The sequence below is a fragment of the Frieseomelitta varia genome, unplaced genomic scaffold (assembly GCF_011392965.1).
Source record: "Frieseomelitta varia isolate USP_RPSP 00005682 unplaced genomic scaffold, Fvar_1.2 scaffold_742, whole genome shotgun sequence".
Classification (NCBI taxonomy): domain Eukaryota; kingdom Metazoa; phylum Arthropoda; class Insecta; order Hymenoptera; family Apidae; genus Frieseomelitta; species Frieseomelitta varia.
Window position 1 is genome coordinate 134963 of NW_025110526.1, and position 21614 is coordinate 156576.

Here is a 21614-nt window from a genome sequence, read left to right on the forward strand (position 1 = left end):
AGCAGAGATCCTGACAATGAATCGTATTAAGCCCCTCGTAGGAAGGAAACTTCGGAACTTTAATGTCACGGAAATATCTGATTAACGGTAGAAACAGGTTTCATCTCGTAACCTAGATGACCAGCAGCGTAAACTTCTCTAAAACCAGTTGGAGGCCATAATATTCCGCGGGGTTATCTTCGGTTCCATCGCAACCCTTCTTCAACCGTGCTCCGCATTGTAGGCGGAACTTCTAAACTTCGCCGGTTATATAAATTGAAGTTTCCCTTCGCAATGGCCTCCGAATATTCCCCTGTTTCGTAATTACGTTGAATTAGGCGCCCGCGTTGTAATAGTCGACTCGGTGATGCACGCGAGGCAACGAATGGAATGTGTCGACTAATTAAGAGCGAATCGTTCCGAAGTGCGCGAAATTGATCGCAGTTAATTTATAAGGAAATGAACAATTCCGCCTGCGTGATTTGCCGGTCTTGTGCAACTGGTGTGTATCACAATATCCAAAAAGTGTAATAAAACGACTGAGGTAACGAAAGACTTTGATTTTTCGTTTCTGTTCTTTTAGAACATGCGTGGCTAAAAATTTAAGAAAGTACAGTTTCGTGCCGTTGTTTCAAAATTTTTGTCCTCAAGTCGTACGCTTACTTCGACAAAACTTTTCTGTCATATTTCAAAAAAATTGTTCTTACATCCTCGACAAGTAACTTTGCGACGCTAATCGTAGAATCTCACACTTCGTACGAATTTTCGTTTTGCAATGAAAATATCTCGTCACATTTATAAAACATTTTCAGAACGGTTCCATCGTGATAAGATAATCACGGTGACAGTGGAGTGAAAGAGGGAAATGATCAATGACCTTGAAAACTCCGAGGAAAGAAATTCTTACCAGTTATTGGCCTTTCGATACCATTCGTGTCACTCGTAGAAAAATAATTTTCACAATACTCCAAAATATTTCCCTTCCCAAGCAGATACATCGACAGACCGAGTCGCAAAGGTGAATGAACAGGTCTTACCTGGACACGCTCCTGGCCAGGTGCAGTGCCGAAGAAGGAGCCAACGAGTCCCTACGATCGCAGCGACACCTGTGCTGGTGGGAAGATTGCCTGGTTCGGTAACCGGTAGGCATGATCGTTTGTTGCAATTGCGTCTGCGGTTGAGGCTGCGGCGGTTGCGGCTGCGGTTGGGCCTCGCCGTCGAGCCTGCAGTGCAGCTCGATGTCCGGTACCGATCTCGTGGCCGGATCCTCGGTGGTGCCGCTCTCCTCGGAGCCGCCGAGCCCCGAGACGGACAACTGTGGCGAGGCAACCAAAAAGGTTGCTCGATCCTGTCGCGTGAGCACCGGCTTGCCCTGAGACGCCGCGGCAACAACGACCGGCGGGGGTGGCGCCCTGCTGAGCAGGGCCGCCGTCTCCTCGCTCGAGCCGTAATCGGTACCGTTCCCACCCTCCTGAGAGCCGACATTGCCGTTCGTGTTCATCTTGCCGCCTGGTTCTTTCTCTGTCGCGTCACGTGGCCATTTCCTGCAACGCAAAGCGTCTCGCGTTAGAAACTAGCTTAGAAACTACTTGAATTAGATGGCTGGGATAATTGACGATTGACGCGACAGCTATTGATTGATTTACGCAATATGCGTTTGAATATTTTTGTACAAATACAGTTGGAAGCTGAAAAAAATGGCTAGAGGAATATACCCGATTTACTCCACTTGGTCTTACGTTATCTGCGCAAGTTTTCATAATTTTGTCGATGCCTGTCTTTTATATTATTCTCTAACCTTAGAACCTTAGAACCTTAGAACCTCAAAAGCTATATATATAATAAAATACAATAATATATATATATATATATATTTTATTAAATTTATTTTTATTATATAGTTATTTTATTATATATGTTAAATAAATTTATTTATTATATATATTAAATAAATTTATTTATTATATAATGGCACTAAGAAAAGACGAATAAATTGTACATTTTAGAAAAGATAGGAAGTTATTAAGAAACGATGGATTATTCTCTAACCTTAGAACCTTAGAACCTTAGAAGCTATATATATATATAAAATACAATAATATATATATTATTGTTAAATTTTTTATATATAATATATATATTTTATTAAATTTATTTTTATTATATAGTTATTTTATTATATATATTATATTAAATAAATTTATTTATTATATAATGGCAGTAAGAAAAGACGAATAAATTGTGCATTTTAGAAAAGATAGGAAGTTATTAAGAAACGATGGATTTTAGAATCTTTAACCCTGGATAATTGTTTTTCTTTTCAGATCGCCCAAGTTTTCTTTAACCAAACAACTTTCAAGCGGGGGGGCTGAAGTTGCAATAAAGGATAAGAAAGTTTCCTAGGTGCCACTATTGATTAATTAACAAGCCTTTCTCGCTCGAGGCAGTTCTCATTTTCAATCATACAATCACGCTGGATCAATTACTACAAAAGAAGAAAAGAAAGCAGGAAATTTTATGAGACAGAATGGAAAATTAAAAGGGAGTTCATGTGAAAAATAAAAAGGAAATATTCACATGTTATATACATTAAATGTACAAGGTGATTCTCGTAACTTTTGAATTATGCGTCTAATAAAAAAATTGATACAAAAGTGGTATAGTTCTAAGGAAGCCACCAAAATATGGTGTATCAATTTCTTGTGGGTTTCAAAATTTCCAAAGTTATCTTTATGTTCCATCACAGATCCAAAAAGTATTAAATTCCAAGTAAAAAAGTATTAAATCGCATTGGTCGTAAACCTAATGGTTTAGGACCGTGAGTGGTAAATGTTGTTTCGTCCGTAAACAATACATTTTCTGAAAAAAATTTTCATTAACACTTACTTGTTGCAAAAATCATTCGGCAAATTGTACTCGATTTTAAAAGTCGGACCCGCGAGGCTCTTGATGAAGATACTTGATTGATTGATTCCGCATTGTCGAGAAATCTCCATGTGTATTAATACGTGGATTGTATTCTACAGTTTCTAAGACAGCGGCAACAGCATTTTCTTCATCGGTACTACTTCTACGGCGACGTTAATGACACTAATGTTGTCAGTTTCTCGTAATACCTGCCTAAGCATTCGTCGCTATCCCCACCAATTCATGGAATTGGGATTATCTCTATGCTACCTTAACTGTGCGACCTATCGAAGGCCCACTTGTAAGATAACAACACTGACGTTTATAAACATTGTCGAATCTTCTGACGATGCTACGAAATTTTCATTCTCGGGACAAGTTATCGTAAAATATTTTCTTAGCAAATTAGATTTAAAACCAACGTGGCTTAATACCTTTTCATTTGGAATTTAATATTCTTTCGATTTACAGTGAGAGACAAAAGTATTCGTACACTTGGTATACCGAAATAAAGACAGCAATATTTTCTAATTTATTATGTATGATAAATTTATGTATGATACACAATCACATTTACTTTTGTCTCTCACTGTAAAATTGAAAAAAAATTATATAATGCGATTAAAAAAAAATAACAATAAAAAAATAAAATAAAAAATAAAAACAAATTTGAAAATTTCAAAACCTCCCAACACACAATAAAAAATTAATACTCCATACCTTGCCTGCCTTAAAACCAAAAGCATACATTTTTTATTGGACGCATAATTTAAAAGTTATTTCAATCGTGCAAGTTACATGAATCGACTAGTTGAATTATTCCTTTACTTTAATGAGACGAATAGAAAATTAAAAAAGAGTTCACATGTTACGTATAATACATTAAATATATATATATATATATAATCGACTAGTTAAATTATTCCCCCACTTTTGAAAGAGGGTCAAGTCCCTTCCGCGAGTCGTGTAAATCGACGTACGTCGAATTTCGAGAAATTCCGCGAAATCCAAGGATCAATGTTACTGAATTTCCAAGGCACGCGTGATCATCGATTTCTGACACGGATGAACGCGGCCACAGTGTGCAGAGCCGTGCTTTCAACCTATCCGAGTATCGACAACCGATCGACTGTGTCGTCGGCTTCAAACGAACGGTCCTTGACTTCTCCGAACCGCCACCGCCTCCTCGCGAGACGCGTCCGATCTCACCCGTTTACTCATTCGCACAGATTTACTGCCTGTCATGCCTTCGTCGTGCAGTTTCCTCACGTACCCGTTAAAATACACAAGCTTGACCAAAGCCCGGTGCAATTTTCCACGAGATTTCTCCTCGAATGCAACGTCCACGCTGCCAGTCATCGGTTCAACGAGCCACGTTCTACAAAATTCTATTATTAACTTATGGGATTTCAATCAATTACGAGCACGAAAAAATGTCGCACGAACTGCTTGAAATTTGTCATTAATAAATGTAGAATGAATTTTCAATTATAGCATGCGACGTTGATGTGACATTTTGCTTTATCGTGAAGTTACAGGCAAAAGTAGAATGCAATCTGCAAACAAAAGTACCGTGTGGATTCAGTCTCTGTTTGCATAAAAATAGAATACAGAGCGAAACTACTGGCGAAAGAAATAATACGATGAGTTCACTGTCAGTCGGGAATTAATTTCATATTCAGTGAAAGTTTCGGTAAATTTGATATGTAATGAATTCTACACCACGTCAAACGTGTTGATAGAATTCGAGCATGCTGAGCGATCTTATTTCATACACAGCCCTGATTATTTGCATTATAGATAGAGCAAACATAATCGATGTTTGATAGAATATAGAATCTGTTGTAATGCCTGTATTTTAGAATTTGATAGAATACAGAATCCGTTGTATATATTTCAAGCTGCACTCAATATTTGCTTGCAAAATACAAGTGACATTTAATATTTTTTCTTTGTCGCTCGTCTTTTTGCCCCGATCTTTTCTTTTCCTTCAATTCTCTGTTTCATAATTTAAATTCTTAATCAAGAATTTCGTCGGTTTTACGGAACCGTAACCGATAATATCAGACGAAGTGAGAACTTGTAAGCTACAAAATTCTATCGCACCAGCAAACTTTACAACTAGCCCAGATTTAACTACAATTTCGCAACTTCGTTTGAAACAGAATAACCAGCCATTAGTAGAGTTAGTCACCATGGTATAATACAAGAAATTTCTAATTTAGTACCTCCTAATTTTTGTCTAGGTCTGTCATTCAGCGCGATGTAAGATTTAAGTAAGAAACTTCAAGTAAGAAACGTCTGTAAGACACTGTGGATCATTTTTAAAATAGATTCGCTATTCTTGGTCTCAAAAGGAAAAATATCGTGGACAGAGAAGAGGGAAGAGCTCGTATGAGAATGGAGTAAATGTATGATCACGTGCTCGACGTGATCATCAACGTGCACCACGTACCGCGAATCATGGAAATGAAATTCGCATTTCCCTTCAATTCGGGCAACGTAAATGAGGAATAATGGAAGAAGAGAACGGCTAGCCGGTCTTTTTCGTTTGCCAGCATGGAAAAAAAAAAAATCCGAGAGCAGCCAGCGGCTGCCGGGAGACCCGAGGCTAGCACAATTTGTACGGATGCCGATTGCTGACCGCACGCAAATTCAAACGTGATAAAATCGAGGAAAATGGGGCCTGAACGATATTCCATCTCTTTATTTCGCGTCTGTCGCTGAATACTAATGTGAACTACGTTTCCCATCCTTCTGGCGAATTCTTTTCTCTTTTCGACCAACGACGTGTGACGTTTTGCTGAAAACTCCGCAGTATGCGACCCAGAAGTAGCACTCTCGACATCAGAATTCTCTCATGGAACGACATCAGTGAAAATTAAAAAGCTACAAGTTGCTTACTTTATAATCTGACGTCAAGGATAAACCGAATTCAGGATTTCTGATCAAATTTATGAATAAAATTTCACTTCAATTTGATTCCCTTAGCGAATTTGTTACTATGTGGAAGAATTGGTTAGCTCTGGCAATTGTATACCGTAAAATATTTGCTAATAATATTAATTCCATCGTACAATAGAACCGGAATATGTCACGAATTTATTACCTACCCTTTGTTCCTGCGATATTATCTTCGCCGAAATAATTATTTGAAAATAATTGCTCTCGCCGAAACCTTCAGACAACGCGTTACATTAAATAACAAATCAATGTTACTGTCCTCGCGAAACACGCAAACGAATAAACATTTCTCTTTTCTTAGTTACCGCGCCACGTATCGATCCTCCCAAATTTATCCCGGAAATTTGAATGACAGAGGTCACTTTCTGGCATTATCCCGAGGACCGAAGTTTTCCATCGCGCTCGTTCGTTTTCTACATTTTATCGAGCGCAACGAAAATGGATCGCCCGTCAAACCTGCACGATAGCGTAGCGCCTCGCCCGTCGAAATCCTCGCCCCGAGCTCGAATACGTCGCCATGCTTGTCCGGAGCCGGAGCGTTTTATTTAGTAGCGATCTAGATCGCCCGTGCCCGCGTATATCATTCTTAGGCTAATAATTAAACAAGCTCGGTCGCACGGAAATGTCGAGAATCGTTTAAGGGGTTAGGACAGTGTGAAATTTTCAAAAAAAAATCGATTTATTAATTTTTTTCTTTTTGTTTGTTTTAAATAGTAGTTTGAAGTCTTGGAAATAAGATGCAAAAGGTTCTAGCCTTTAAAACGATTTATTTTGGAGTATAATAATAAATCCGCGGATACAGAATAATTGACTTTGCATCACTGTTTACAACTTTATGCAGTATTACAAAGTGTATATCGTGCGAGTCAAATATTAACTTTTGGTGAATCGAATATTAGGGGATTTGGACTCAGTATAGTTGTGAATTGCAAGAGCTGTGAGTAAAAAAAAAAGTAAGTAAAGGATACATATAAAAAATGACGTTCTGAAACTTTGAACGCGTTTTCCTCGAAACCAGGGTTTTAGAAACGGTGTGCAAGATATCTCGGTATCTAACCAACCGATTACTGTGAAACTTGTTACGTATCTTTAGCGTAACATTTACTAGGGATCGACGATCGAATATTTTTCAATTTTTAACAATTTCGAAAAATATAAACAAAAAACATAAGAAATTTTTGGCACAAATTCGAAACATCAGACACAAATAGCTGCAATTTTTATAATTTTCACAAAAATGAAAATGTTGGATCGTCAATCCCTAGAGAACATTGTTTACTTTTGAGCTTTCCTTGCCCTTTTGTTGCAGCTAATGCTGTTTGGCTGGAATCATGCACACCTGGATGGGCTATGTAAAAAAAAGTTATGTAAAAGGATGCCATTAAAAAGCTAAATAAGAGCTCTCTTCTTTTCTTTTTTAATGTTGCTTTCTACAGTTCATAATGTGTTGAAATAAACCACAAAAGCTCATGTCAATCAAATAGATAGTCTTTCTTTTACTAGCCCTCCAAACTATACGTAATTTTTAGGCCCGTCACACTGTCCTGCCCCCTTAACCTTCGAACTTTTCGTCCGGAGACTCTCGTCGTGACTACGCCATTGCAATCGCGCAACGCCGATACTCTCGGCGCGCGTCTGCCTTAGTCTCTTGTAAGACTTGTAGGGAAAATTCGCTCGATAAAGAAGAAGGAAGAAGAAAAGAGAAAAAGCGATGAAAAAAAAGACGTTGAAAACATGTAGCTGAATGGTGCATAGGCGAACCTGCTCGGCGAAATTCTTAAGCGCTCCCCGCTGACGTATTTCCATTTCACCGGCGAGGCAGGTTATTTTCGTTCCCGATGGAAAACCAGTGACCAAGACGGGACGACTGAAGACGGTTTCCTGTCGAGTAACCATCATCTTCGTCTCGAATAATAAATTCGGGATAACAACGAGCTTTGAGTAACGCGCGTTGCGAAACTCAGCGCCGGTATATTCGAGAAACACCAAGCAGCAGCGAGATAATTAGAATAGAAAATGTATACGACGCATTTTTACAATGAGAAATGTGATTCAATTCTTTTTTTTTTTCTTCTTCTTCTTTTCTTTTCTTTTCTCGTAATGCAACTGCTTTCAGCTTCTCGGTCGCTGAATAGTTCTCGACTATTTTCCAACCGAATGTTATTAATTTTCTCATCCAACACACTGCGCGAGCACATGCACACTGATATACAGAAAGAACGTAAAAGCGCGTTCTTTTAGAAATCTGTACCTGGACCTCTCTAAAGCTGGAGGATGCAGGCACTTTGGACGACTCTACTTCAACTTCTTTCTCTTTCACGAATCTGTGCTGTACACGCGAAGGAGTAACGAGATCGAGCTTGAAAGCACGGGACGTTGTCCCCGCGAAAGCACGGAACTTTGCTACGGACACGAGCCTCGCTTATTTCCCACTACGACATTCGCCGTAGAGAAGCAATTTATTTGTTTTACTCGCTCGGTGGTTAATTGAAACCCGGAACGTCGAATTCCCTTTAATGAAAACCGCAGACACGAAACTGAAATAAAACTGACCGATTGTCCGCGCTCGAAATTTTATTTAAATTCAACGTAGATGACGCCGCATATTGAATAACGGCGAGGCGCGCCAGGCTTAATGGAGAGTGTTCGTTGAATCTTTCACAAGGCCGTTTCAGCGTGAACTGACGAGAACTGACTTTGCCACCTGAGACCACCGTTTTCGTAAAAAATTTTGCACGGACAACGAGCATGCGTTCTCGACAACAACGCGATTATTATTTCGCGTCTCATTGAATTGGACAACTATCGAATACTTGCGTTTCGGGAGAAACTCGTCATCGAATCATTCTGGCAGGATGTTCACACCTTCCGTTTAAACGCTTCAATCGCGTTCATCTGCTAAATTTGTTGAAACAACGAGTTCCGGAAATTTTATTTGGCCGCAGTTAGAAAATTTCCAACTTTAGAAAATTAAGAACGTTGCCAGTTAACTCTGCTTAACGTGTCTTAATTAAAACGAAATAAGAAATTTACAAGTTCTGCAAAATGAAGCAACGTTGACGTTCATTACCGTCAACGTGGATTATTAACCTGTTTGCTGTGAATGACGAGTACACTCGTATTATATTCTGCAGAAATGGCAAAAAGTAATTACAATTTGTCACTGAAAATAAATCTTTTGTGGAAAAATAGAATTAATATCCGTAAATTTTCGGCGTTTTAGAATATTTCGAGACTAGTTCTTTTTACATCCATTATTGATATTAATATTAATAGTAAATTCTATAATTATTATTAATATTAACAGCAAGAAAATATTTAGAAGTGAGTTAAAAAGTTTCAAAATATTCTGAAATGCCTAAAATTTTATTTTTCACACAAAATTTAATTACTATTAATTAATATTAATTAGGTCAAACAATAAAATCATTGATTTTTCAAAAAAAAAAAAAGAGAACTAGTATTATTTCCACATAATTGAATTCAATTTCACAGCAGCTGCATTCTATAATCCTGATCGCGTCGTTCCAGCGACACTAGAGGTTAACCAAGCTAAGAGGTTGACCAAGATCCCAGAATTCCATCAAGATTTAGAATTCGTGCGTTTCCTCGAAAATAGCTTGATACGTTACGCGAAAGTAGAAGAAGAATAAAAGAAAGAAGATGAACCTATCGTGCCTTTTCCGTGCTACTTTTATCGAAGCTATCTATCTTATAGAAGCCCCGCATTCACCGACGACAGTTCCTTCGCGTTTTATCGCCAAACACGGCTTCGAAGCGTGTCTCGTGGAAGTAGTTTCGCGTGAGAACAGTCCCGCTGTTTATAATACATATTGTCACAGCGAAGCCGTACGCATTAAGAACAGAATGGCGTCTATCGCTGCGAGCGTGTCGCTCATTTGCTTCTCTCTCTCTCTCTCTCTTTGTCGAGCAGGCGACAACGGCACACAAAAATAGAATTCTGTATATTTACGCAAGTGTTCGGGGGTTCAAGCCTGAGCCTTTATGCCGAATGGCGAACAGGATTTCGATAAATGGCTCGCGGAGAGTGTCTTCCTTTGACGAGCCGCTTCGTTATTCATTCAATGGTTAATTCAGCCCTCCGCATTTCCAATAGGGCAAATTTGTACTGCTCGAAGGTCAAAGGTTTCTTTGGATGAGACTGGGGCAGCAGCGTTCGATAAATCTTTACAGAGAAGCAAGAGTTCAGGCAAGTGGAACTGGTCAATCGTAGTCAGACGGCGCGAGAATATGATATAGAAATAGGACAAACATCTCCCCGAGTATTTTATTCTTAATTCTGTTTAGTAGCTAATTATATGAACTTTTTTTTTGGGGAGGAAAGTGGTTTGGAAAAAAATAAGTTCATGTCAGTTTTTAGTTAGATATAGATGTCTTCTTTTCCTATTTATATCACAGTGAATGGTGTACAGTATTCTCATAAATCAGTCAAACTCTAAATTAACTCGATTATTGCAAGAATGGTTTTTTTTTTTTGAAAGTGATACAAATCCATATAAGCGGAATATGTATGTACTTTCGACGAACGGTTCATATTTCGATGTTGCTTCACAGAGAAGGAAGAATTCAGATAAGTGGAATGGGTCGGTCATGGTCAGCGAGAGAAAAAGAAGTGGAATACTAAAAATATTTCTCGAGCTAGTTAATGGATCATGGATATTAAATACTTTGTCGCTAATTACGTTTAGCAATTAGTTTCTTAGCAATTTTTAATTTTATTTCAATTATCATCGTTCACTGTTCAGTTATTATAGTTTTATACTTTTTATTAGTATACAGATTCCACTAATCACGATATAATCGGCAAGAAGATAATTCCAGTGGAAAACTAAAGTGAAAATGTGATGAAATAAAATCGTATAATGTGGGCAAAGTAAATTTTCGAGGAAATTAAATATGGAAATTCGTGGAGTACGTGCGCGCCGTGCCAATCTTTTTATCACGCGTTTAAATCCAATTTTTTCAAAAGCCAGTCCTTGAAACTTTCATTACGTAAGGTTTACTGAAAATTTTATCCCGTAGTTTTTTATTCATTTTCGCGTGTAGAGTAACCCTCTGCCTGTTTTTATTGTATATTTCCATCAATTTATTCTTTGGCGAGGATCGTCTGCTGTCCGTTCATAGCACGATAACTGTATATAAACCAAAAAAAAAAAAAACTCATCTCTGACGATGAAATATAAAACACGAGAAACTGTTCGTCTGTTCGTAACGTGTCGTATATTGCAAACTTAAACATAGCACGGACACTCTTTATTTGCTTTGCTCCTTCGTGAAACGAACTGTTTCAAAAGTGTGCGCATAATTATTGGAACGTCGTGGCGCGAGAGTTGACAGTCATAAGTTTGCGTACAAGTGAACAGAGTCGTTATAATTGCGTGCTGATTTCTATCCGAGCTACACGACATCCACAATTAACGACATGTATGGAAAAGTTTCGCCATGCAATTATATCCTGCGGTATAAAACTTTCTGGAATCAATTCGCGCCAACGTGTCGAGCTATCTTATGTGACATATCTCTCGATATAACTTTGTTGTGCTATTACCGAGTTCAATAATTTCACCGGTCAGTCAGAAAGAAACATTATTTTCAGAAATTTCACCTTCCATATGGTCAATCTTCGTTTCATTGTTCTTAAGTAACAAATTTAAACAGTCTTGTAAGTGACAAAAAGCATAGAATAAAGATCCTTTGCAACAATGATTTCATTATAAATTATAAAACCGCTGTTTATTAAATTCTACTCTCCTTCCATTTATATTTAACAATACCAAACTATTTATCTGTCAACCGAAATCAATCAAAATCCCACTTCTCCCTTCCCCATTCTTCAAGCACTCAATTCCAATCAGCAATCAGGAGACCATGAAACATCCGTGCTGTCGCTAAAATGATTAAAATGTTAAAAAACGAGCAGAAACCCATCGCGATAATGAGTCCTTCGGTTCGAGGTAGTGTCCCAAGTAAATCCTTCACACGCTCGACTTCTCGAGCAATCATCGGAGTATAATGAAGTTAAACTGCCTCGTAACGCGAGAAAGAAGCCCCTAGGAAGGGTTCGCCAATTTTATCGACTTGGCCGTTACGTTCCTCAGATATATAGCGCAAATTGCCCTCCCCTCCTCGCCGCGAGAATTCAGCATCATCTCACTGAACTTTCCAGTCAGACGGTGTCGTTGGTCGGACGTCGAGTCGACCGATGGAGTCGGATGGGTGACAAACTAATCGCTGAAACAGGCCGCTTTAATTCGCCTTGAAGCCCAAGTATTCTTGGATGGTCCTTCTCCGAGGCATTATGGAATTAGGACATGTAAACGCGAAGGACAGGCGCAACGGCGCACTTGGATGTCGTGTTTGAAGCCGTCGTTCGCCTGCCTCGGCTCTGTCCATTAATTAGAGTCGCGACGAAACTCCAAAGGACGGCCTTCGTTTCGAGGATCACCGAGAGACGTTGATCTGCTGCTTTCTCCGTTGCTACTGATTTATCGACGTGTTTCTTCTCGCCCTTCTTTCGGTTTCGTCGTCGGTCAGCGATCCGTGATTAATAGATCCAACTACAGAGTGGTTGGATTTACAAGTTATTGACAATTATTGACAAAGCGTTCGCCCGATAACTTTGGTATCTTTGAGTTCTACGATACCTGTTTTATCGGTATCTTGATCCGATCGAGATCCTCGATAGTATCTTTGGTACCTTTGATTTCCATGATATTTTCTTTATTGGCATTTTGAATTATTATTTATAGAAAATTTAAAACATTGCGTGCGATTTGATAAGTAATAAAAAAAATTGGAGTAAATTCAACTCAATAATTAAATAATTTGCATCCTGAGAAAATCTTCGTATTATCAACAGGTTTAGAAAAAGTTTCTGAAAATTATCTTTAAAATTTCCTTTCAGTCATTTCTATTGCCTACAAAAAGTTTACGGAACTTTACATATGGTATGTCTTTCACCTCCGTCATCAATATGAACCACTTCTTTTTTTTTTTCTTACATCGAATGGTAAATTGGATCCCGAGACGTGAAAAAAAATTTCGATCCCGAAAATTCCTTGACCCTGATTAGAGACGAATCTGTCGTCGACGTAGACCCAAGCTTTCAAGTTTACCAAAGGTCGTGTATCGCGTGAGCAATGCGGTTAATGAGCACTTTTCAGCAAGTTTCAGCTTGTTAAAGCTTCTAATTGGATATCATTGGGTGTATCGTGTTTCTGACGAATAAAAAAATTCGATATCTCGGCACGTGTGTCGCGGCCAGCTACTGATTTCTATCTATCTATCGTATCGGGAGATGAGAGAATTGGGGGCGAGTCTGGTGTTCTCGAGGCACATTAAGTCAAGCTTATCAGGCTCGCGTAAACTTCGCTGGAACTTTGTACACTGATGATGAAGATCGTCGTTAAGTCCGTCGTTAAGAGCGCACGTGTCACGGCAAGGCTGATACATCACGTGGACTAAACGAGAAAATTATTCATAACAATTAGATTGTGGGTGTTCAGTTTCCAGTTTATGAAACGCTAATTAAATATGTAAAATCTGTCACGTTATATATATTTCACTGAGTTTCTCTTGTACGTCATATAATGACGTGAGCATTATTCACGCATTTGTTTTCCTCGTCTTTCATGCGGTTCTGTTCCCAGAAAATACAGACTGAAATATCTTTAATCCTAAGTAGTAGTCGTTTACACAGTAATTTGCATTATGTTATAAGGAGACAGAACACTTAACTTCATTTTGTATTTTATTTTCTTCGTGAGATTAGCGATACAATTCCAAATTGAATGATTTAAAATTGTAAATTATTATGACCCTCAGTATTCCAATAATATCGATTAAGATAAATCCAATAACATTTTTAAATCATAATATTCTGAATCTCAATCAACTTTGTCTTTGTGAAAGTGATTGAGGTGTCAAGCAATCTGTGTGTTGAACGAAATATTACATGCCAGCGCCAGCAAGTTTATTATTTATATATTACGTAAAATCGTAGTCACACAACGAGTATACGAGCTTTTTTAGCAAACGAATGAAATGATGAATATTTTTGTTCCTTACTACACGAATTAAAGCAGTAAGTGTGGTGTAATAAAATCAGTATAACTGCTGTGATTACCAGACTTAAACGCAAATCCATATTTTTATGAATACAGTTAAAGAACTTGAATAGAAGTTTGTTTAATCCTTTAAGCATCATAGCGGGCACGTTACGAGTGTTACACTTTCTTTCACGTTACGTACATTCGGTATATCTCTGAACATTATTTAAATTTCTCTCAATGCATTAACATCCAGGATCAAGCAATTTTATTACAAGCTTAATCCACCGTCTCTGCATTTATCTGATGATTAAACTTTTAATCGTTAAATTCTATAAAAGTTTAATAATCGTCGAATCGCGTATTCGTGATAAAAGAGACGTTATAGACAGATTTATTCATTTATAGGATCATGGAGAACATTCGTAGCATGAAAAACATTCATTCGAAAGAAGAAAACCAATTCCTACGACCTAGATCTGGTCTTTTCTAGAAACATAGATTCGCTTCTCTGAAAATTTGTTAAAGTCGAAGAACTAATAATCAGGAATTTTAATATAAGCTTCGGAGAGATTCTGACGAACGAGAAATACCTTCTCCACCGTATAAAGAAGTATTAACAAACTCCTTAATGAGCTTCCTCTTCCTCTTCCGCGCGCGAGGAACAAATATCCCCAGCTGTTTTATTCAATCTGTGCAAACGGACAACACGCAAACACGCAACTTATCCTCTTATACGATTTCAATAACCCCGGAACTCGTTGAAGATCAGCGATAAACCGAGCTGGATATACCGGATTTTCTAAAATATTCTGACTGCCATTTCTCCGATCGATTCCATCACTTCCTCCCCTTTCGCTCCTCGGAAAACTTGATTCCGTGCCTCGAATTAGCTTACGATCATTGAGGGAAACGCAAGGGAAACGTCCAGGATATAGGCTCGGTTCTCAGGAGGAGAAACTCGAAAGTCGACGAGCCTCGAGAGTAAATCCTTTCGTCGTCGCCAATAAGGAAAAAGGACGAGCGCAAGGAAGCGAGACTGCAACAGTGTGGGAGGACTTAGATAACAACTGTAGCACGACGACCGTAAAGTAGCTTCAGATGAAGAACCGGATGGAACCGGACTGGTAACGATGGAATTTCAGCCGATATAGCGTGTTTCGTGCAGCGTGGTTCGTCCTACTTCCGGTCGCCGTTGCGTTCCTAAATCTCGCGATCAGATAGCGTCGTAACGTTTCTCACCTGGATCGTCGAATCGACGATCCCGTCCGTCCGTTTCACAGAGCGAAGAGGAAGAAAACAGCGAGTGTATCAGTACTAATCTTTCGTCCTCGACAAACATTTTCTGCTTCATTCACCAAGCATCACCTCAAGAAAAATGACATGGCATTGGAAATAATCGTACAAATGGTATTTAACGTGAAATTTCGTTGATCGTTTCTTTCCAACATGTGATGTCGTTTAAATTTAATACAATCATCAGCGTGCATTGAAGGGTTTGCCAGAACAGAAAGTATAATATAGAAGAGTTAATGATACACAGTTTCAATCTTTCGAAAAATAATAATAAGAAATAAAGTTTCAGTTCTATAAAAAGAGAATAATACAAAGAATAAACAACTTATTTACGGACGAAATAGACTTTTATAGTCAACTAAAGTTTCAGTACCATAAAAAAAGAGAATGATACAAGGAATAAACGACTTGTTTACACGAAGATATTGTCCTCTGTTTTAATTATAACAGGTTCTACACTTTTGGGCAACAGTAGCAAGTTCTGAGCAAGCTATATACATATCTTACGAAACTTGCAGAGTTTTCTTCGAACGATCGAACCAAGTAAGAACAACGTAGCTACACTCCGCGACAGAATTAGATAGAATCGTACGTTTACAGACGAATCGATATCCTTCAACGGATCAACTAGCTACCCACCGAAGAAAAGATGATGGACGCATAGTTTATTCAGATTCGATCCGAGTGTGCGCAAAGCCGGTTGTAAGCTATACAACCAACGAAATTCGATTATGCCGCGCGACCTTCCACTTTCGAACGAAATCGAATCAGAGCCTGCCTAGAGAACGTTAACGTTACGTTTTTCCACCAGACAGTTGACGAGCCGCGTCGAATATTCACCGTTTCAACCGCTCTTGTGAAAACCTGGCGGAATCGTTGCCCAAACGATTCTCGCCTGGCAGATTTATATTCGACGCGATTTTGCCGCGAGAATTCTTGCGAGAGACCGAGTGTTCGGTTCGTTTTGAATATAAACTAGCCTGAAATTAAATTGCAAATTTCCAGCTCGCGAGCTATCGATGCGACGGAACGCCGCTGGTATTAATACGACGTGTACGTGTCTCCCGCATTTTTGCGGTCGTTGCTTCCGGTATCGCGGATCCGCTGGCAAGAAACCCGCGCCGATTAAGGACGAAGGAATATACATGTCTCAACGTTTGCACGCTGAAAAATTTTGCAGATATTTGGGCAAAATCACATTCTTCGCGGTAAAAAATTAATAAAAAGCAGAGAAAATTGTTTTACGTACCAGATATTACACTACTATAGTTTAGATATCTTGCAATTTTGCATTTAAATTTTGTTATAAATTCATAAAAATATTACACTACTATAGTTTAGATACCTTGCCATTTTGGATTTAAATTTTGTTATAAATTCATAAAAATATTACACTACTATAGTTTAGATACCTTAAAAATATTACACTACTATAGTTTAGATACCTTGTAATTTTGCATTTAAATTTCGTTACAAATTCATAAAAATCTGCGTGAAATTGTTTGAACGTAACCTCGTGAGAGACCATAATCTATAAATATGTATAGTACGTGAAAATTTCATAAATTAAAAATTTAAAATCTATCTGGATATTTAAACAAATATATTTAAACAAATATATTTATTGAAAAAAATTCACAATTACCGAGAGAATTATCTGCACAATTTATTCTGTAACACAAGATGGAGGAAATACTTCACCGAAAATGTCGGCGACACGTGATCTTCGTCAGCGGAAGTGCATAGGCGTGGCGTTTAAGGTTTCGTTTGGCGGTTCCTCGCGTTCACACGTTCGATGAATCGGTGACGAGTGACGCGAGTGACGAGCGGCAGACCGACCGTTTAACGAGGCACTACGCGTCCCGACGAGTGACATTTCCGGCGAAACGACCCGAAATATATGGCCGTCACGGTTTGTCGATTGTTCCTCGAGGAGATTACCGCGGATTAATTGGAACGCTTCTAATTAAAATTTGCGGTGGGAGCCGAGCCATTATGTATCGCTTGGAAATTCGCGTCTGACTTTCTGGCCTCGCGGATGAAACCTCCGTGAAGCAACCAACGAGCCATCGTGGATTCGCGGGAAATATTTCAACAAAACATTTCAGATTCTCTTTCGACCCTTGCATCGTGAACGTTTAATTCGCTTTGTGCGTATGTATGTACTCGAAACACCCACAGTCACAGAATGAAAAGAGAAACGCGCGTATCTCTTTCTTCTAATTGTACTTTTAAAAGAGACGAGATCCTATTAGATCAAAGAGATGAAAGACCATCTCGCTTGAGAATCTACTTTGTTTCAGAGGTAGAGGTTTTGCAAATGTCTCTGGAAATGTTTCGTCGAAGGCAGCATTGGCTTAGTTTCGTCACAATGTTACAGCTTACTTCTCGAAGTTTGTTCAAGTTTGTACGAGAAGAATAAAATTAATTTTCTTTTATCTTCTCCGTGTGATATTTTGCCCAATGACTGAGAAAATGGTGACATAAAGAGCCGAGCAACGAAATATATTTATTTTTACCTTAAATAAAAAACACGAAGATAATATTCAAAAAATTAACTATGAAGTTAATTAAAATTGAATACCTATTCGAAATCGAAGAGATCAAAATCACGAGCTCTGAAAAATGCAAATTCTGAACATTAAAATTATTCATGAATCACATTATTTCTCTCCTCTTGTCGTACTTGTGGTGGAAATAAATTACCAAGTTTAAATTAATTACTATCATTTCCTCACTGCACGATCGTTCACGTACGAATTTATGCAGGAGGTGAAGCGCTTTCCAAGCGCAAATTTCTGATATGTAAATGTCAGAACGTACTTTGAAGTTCAACCAATGCTAGTAGTAGCGAGCAAAAATTAAGTTTGATTTATAGTACAGAAATTTTTCATTAATATATTTTTTTATGTAGCTTCTACACAGTTTCTATATACATTTTTAAATCTGTTTCTAATTTTAACAATAAAATCACTGTACAGAGTGCAATGAAACTTCAAACTGTTTCGTATTACGTTACGCATTGTATTTTATTACAATTAGTTTTATATGAAAAATAATTGTACTGTAAATTCAACTTGTAACTTGAAAACTGTTTATTGCAAAAATCAGAAAGATATTTAAGAGTTAATTAAATCAATAGTTAACTATCTATTATATAAATAAGGCCAAATATTCACTGAAGCCATTTTTACGATAAACGTCTAAGATGGCTGTTTCAATTTTTTAGTGACATCATGTTACATGTTATATTTGCAATAAGTATTTTGCCATCTCTACATGAATTCGTTACATATCTTACAAGTGTAATTGCAACAGTTTCGTGTTACAGCGCGAATAAAAATTTCAAAATGCTTTTCCATAAAAATTCTTGGCGTACCATTGTAGGTGTAACTACTGGTTACCAATTTTTCCAACGGGGTACTAAAATGGAATGTTTTCGACTTTCTGGGTCAGAAACTCGGACAAACACGGTGGCTTACCGAATTAGATACTGGCAAACATAAATACCAATCACTGCGCACGATGGCGCCAACATTTGTCTCAAACAGCCAAGCGGTTGCAATCGAAGCACACTTCCAATATTTTTCAATCTATCTACCTCGTTTCACTCCGTCCTCGCCCCTCGTTGTGCGTTTTACCAAAGTAAACTCTTTAATAAGACAGGTTGGCGAGCAAATATTGTCACACGTCGGGTTTAACCTGAAGTTTTTGCCAATCGAGACTGTATCAGAGACGAAATTAAAACCTCGTTTCCTGCTTCCATTCTCGTAATCCTCTGTCTTCCATTTATTAGCATTAAGAGATTCTTGTCTTTTTTTCATCCCCTGATAAGTATCTACACGTGTACAGGCCAAACAACTGGCAGTAATTGTCACATCATTCGAAATTCCACGATTGCAAAAAACAATTGTACTGATTTCTTAAGTCTCTTAATCTTATTACAACCTTTTCACTTTCACGTTCCAGTGTCATATCTTTTTTTTTTTTTTAATAAAGAAACTCTTTAATGCTTTGAGAAACTCTTTTGAATTAAGTCGAAAAGTTACGCACACGGAATAACAATTCTTTCATATTTTCGTCAATTTTTTTCACACTACCCCTAAGGACTATGGAACATCCGTTAAATCGTTTTCAATTTTCATCCATCTCCATTTCCCTCCTTGCATTATTTCACATTTTTGCTTCATATTCTCCGACATTCGTTAGGCTCAAAGGTATCAAGAAAAATAACACGATCGAGTCCAAAATCTAAAATTGAAAGAACGTAGCAGAATTAGAAGACATTGTTCCAGACGATAACCTGTTTCATCTCCCAGTGAAACAACCATCATGCAACCCCTGGAACGGATAAATTCATCTGCCTCCCGTCGACGGAATGTCGCTGATGAAACGCGCGAAATGTTTACACAGGCCTATCTAATAGCGCGGACCGCGATCGATATGCTGCCATTTCTGGCTTACGTAATGCATATTGCACTTGCGTTCACCGACCATCCCTTCGAAACGTGTGTCTTGCACGCACGGGCGCACACACAGCCGCATCTCGAACGAGAGGTTCGAGACCCACTCGAAAGAGATGCAAACGACGAAACACGGAATGGAACAGGGGGAGGGACATCGGCTCGATGAGCAGCGTCGATGATGAATCAAGGATCGTTGGTTCGTTGGATACCCCGTTTGCAAATGATAACCTTTCCGTGTGGCAGGTTCAAGAGCCTGTGTCCAGAGATAAATGGTCAATGGGAGCGCGTCCGACTGTGCGAGCGATTTTTTAATTTCTTTGACGAAACGAAAATGGCCGCGGCAATTCGGCGGAAATTGGAATAAAACTATTATCACGATGAAACGATGAAACACGAATGGTGGGGAGAGCCACAGCTGATTGTCAATGACGATGAAAAACGAATGGAAGGAGATCGAGTGGATTGTTGTGCGACACTCTTTCACAAAGTTGTGACTGTTGAAATTATCGACAATCGTCGTTGGTTCGGTTATACTCTTCACTATGCATGCTGTCGCGGACGCGTATCTTCCGAATTTCCAATGTCAACCTCAAAATCATGCACTAATAATCGATGCTAATATTCGCGAGATATTTTATTCAAAGTTCAAAGAATGTTGCTACCTAAATCTCAAACCTAGGAAATAATTTTCGTAAATAATTTTATTCGAACATATATACAAATGTAAAATATTATTTTCGAATTATTTGAAGTACTAAACACATTATGATCTATCAAATACCTTTGTCTTTCTATTATTCCGCAGTATTTGTATTCATATTAATCTAATTATTCTATATATTGTGTTCTATATATTGTATCTACATTATTCCAATTATTCTATATTAACTACAGAATAATTATATTAACTATATAGTAATTGCATTAATGCGTGTCAGAACTAGAACAGACTATTGTAATTTAGAAAAATGAATGCAAAAATTCGTTTGCACGGGGGGCATAAGTATCAAGTTAAATATAGTAGTATAGACTTGACGAGGTCTCTTCTCTGTATTCGACGGAAATTTCCACTTCCTCGAAAGTTGCACATGCTACGACTACTTTGACTATCCGCGCGTCTCTCCCAAAAGGTGTTTCGTCTTTTCGTGTAGCAGCCAACTTTCGCTACAAGCTCCACGTTGTTTTATTTTTCAATGGCTTTGTGCGATCGATCGTCCGGAGCCACTATGTGACACGTAGAAAGCAGAAACAGTCGTGCGTGCAGAAAACAGTCGCGAGTTTTCAGCTCGGACGCGAATTTTCAACGCTAGTAAACGAACATTTTATGCAGCAGTACGTGCCATCGTGTCCACCGTTTGTTGAGCTTTCAATTCTCAAACGTGACGCGTGTTTAGAACGGAGAACGCATCGGCGACTCGAGTCTTTGTCCACGAACCGATGTTTCGATACGTACAAGTAAAAATCTGTGACACCAATGTTCTCATAAGTCTTTCAAATGTACTTTTAACCTCGTATTCGTACGTCGCTGTATATATCTAATAGTTTATTCACGATATTTGATAGTTAAATTACGACATTTTGATCGTATCAAAGAATTTAATATTGTTTATACTATAGGTAATAAATTTGTATATATATATATATTCACAATTACAATTACACTTCTTATAATTGTTGTCTTGATTATCCTCCCTCATACCCGCTCTTTCTTTCGATACCAATTCGCAGAATTTCGCATACCAAAGTGTCCGACTTGCGATTGATCTGAAGTTGCGAAAACACACCTGTTGAAAGGGAAAAGTCACAGGATCCCATTTTGATTTAGTTCGATACAACTCTGTCTTGCACTTCGTCCAACTTGACACGCTTAAACTCGGAACTATAAGACTAGTTAGTCTCCAACTTAGAACCTGCTAATGGACATTAAGTAACC

General features: G+C 38.2%; 1 protein-coding gene across 1 annotated transcript in view; it reads right to left on the reverse strand.

Moving 5' to 3' along the window:
* The window catches only part of LOC122535606 (small conductance calcium-activated potassium channel protein-like), a 200006-nt gene that overhangs the window by 115741 nt on the left and 62651 nt on the right, over positions 1–21614 (reverse strand). The window contains exon 2 of the mRNA XM_043667289.1: positions 1017–1523. Coding sequence (XP_043523224.1) covers positions 1017–1480 — 464 coding nt within the window. The 5' untranslated portion in view covers positions 1481–1523. The remainder of the gene's footprint in view (positions 1–1016; positions 1524–21614) is intronic.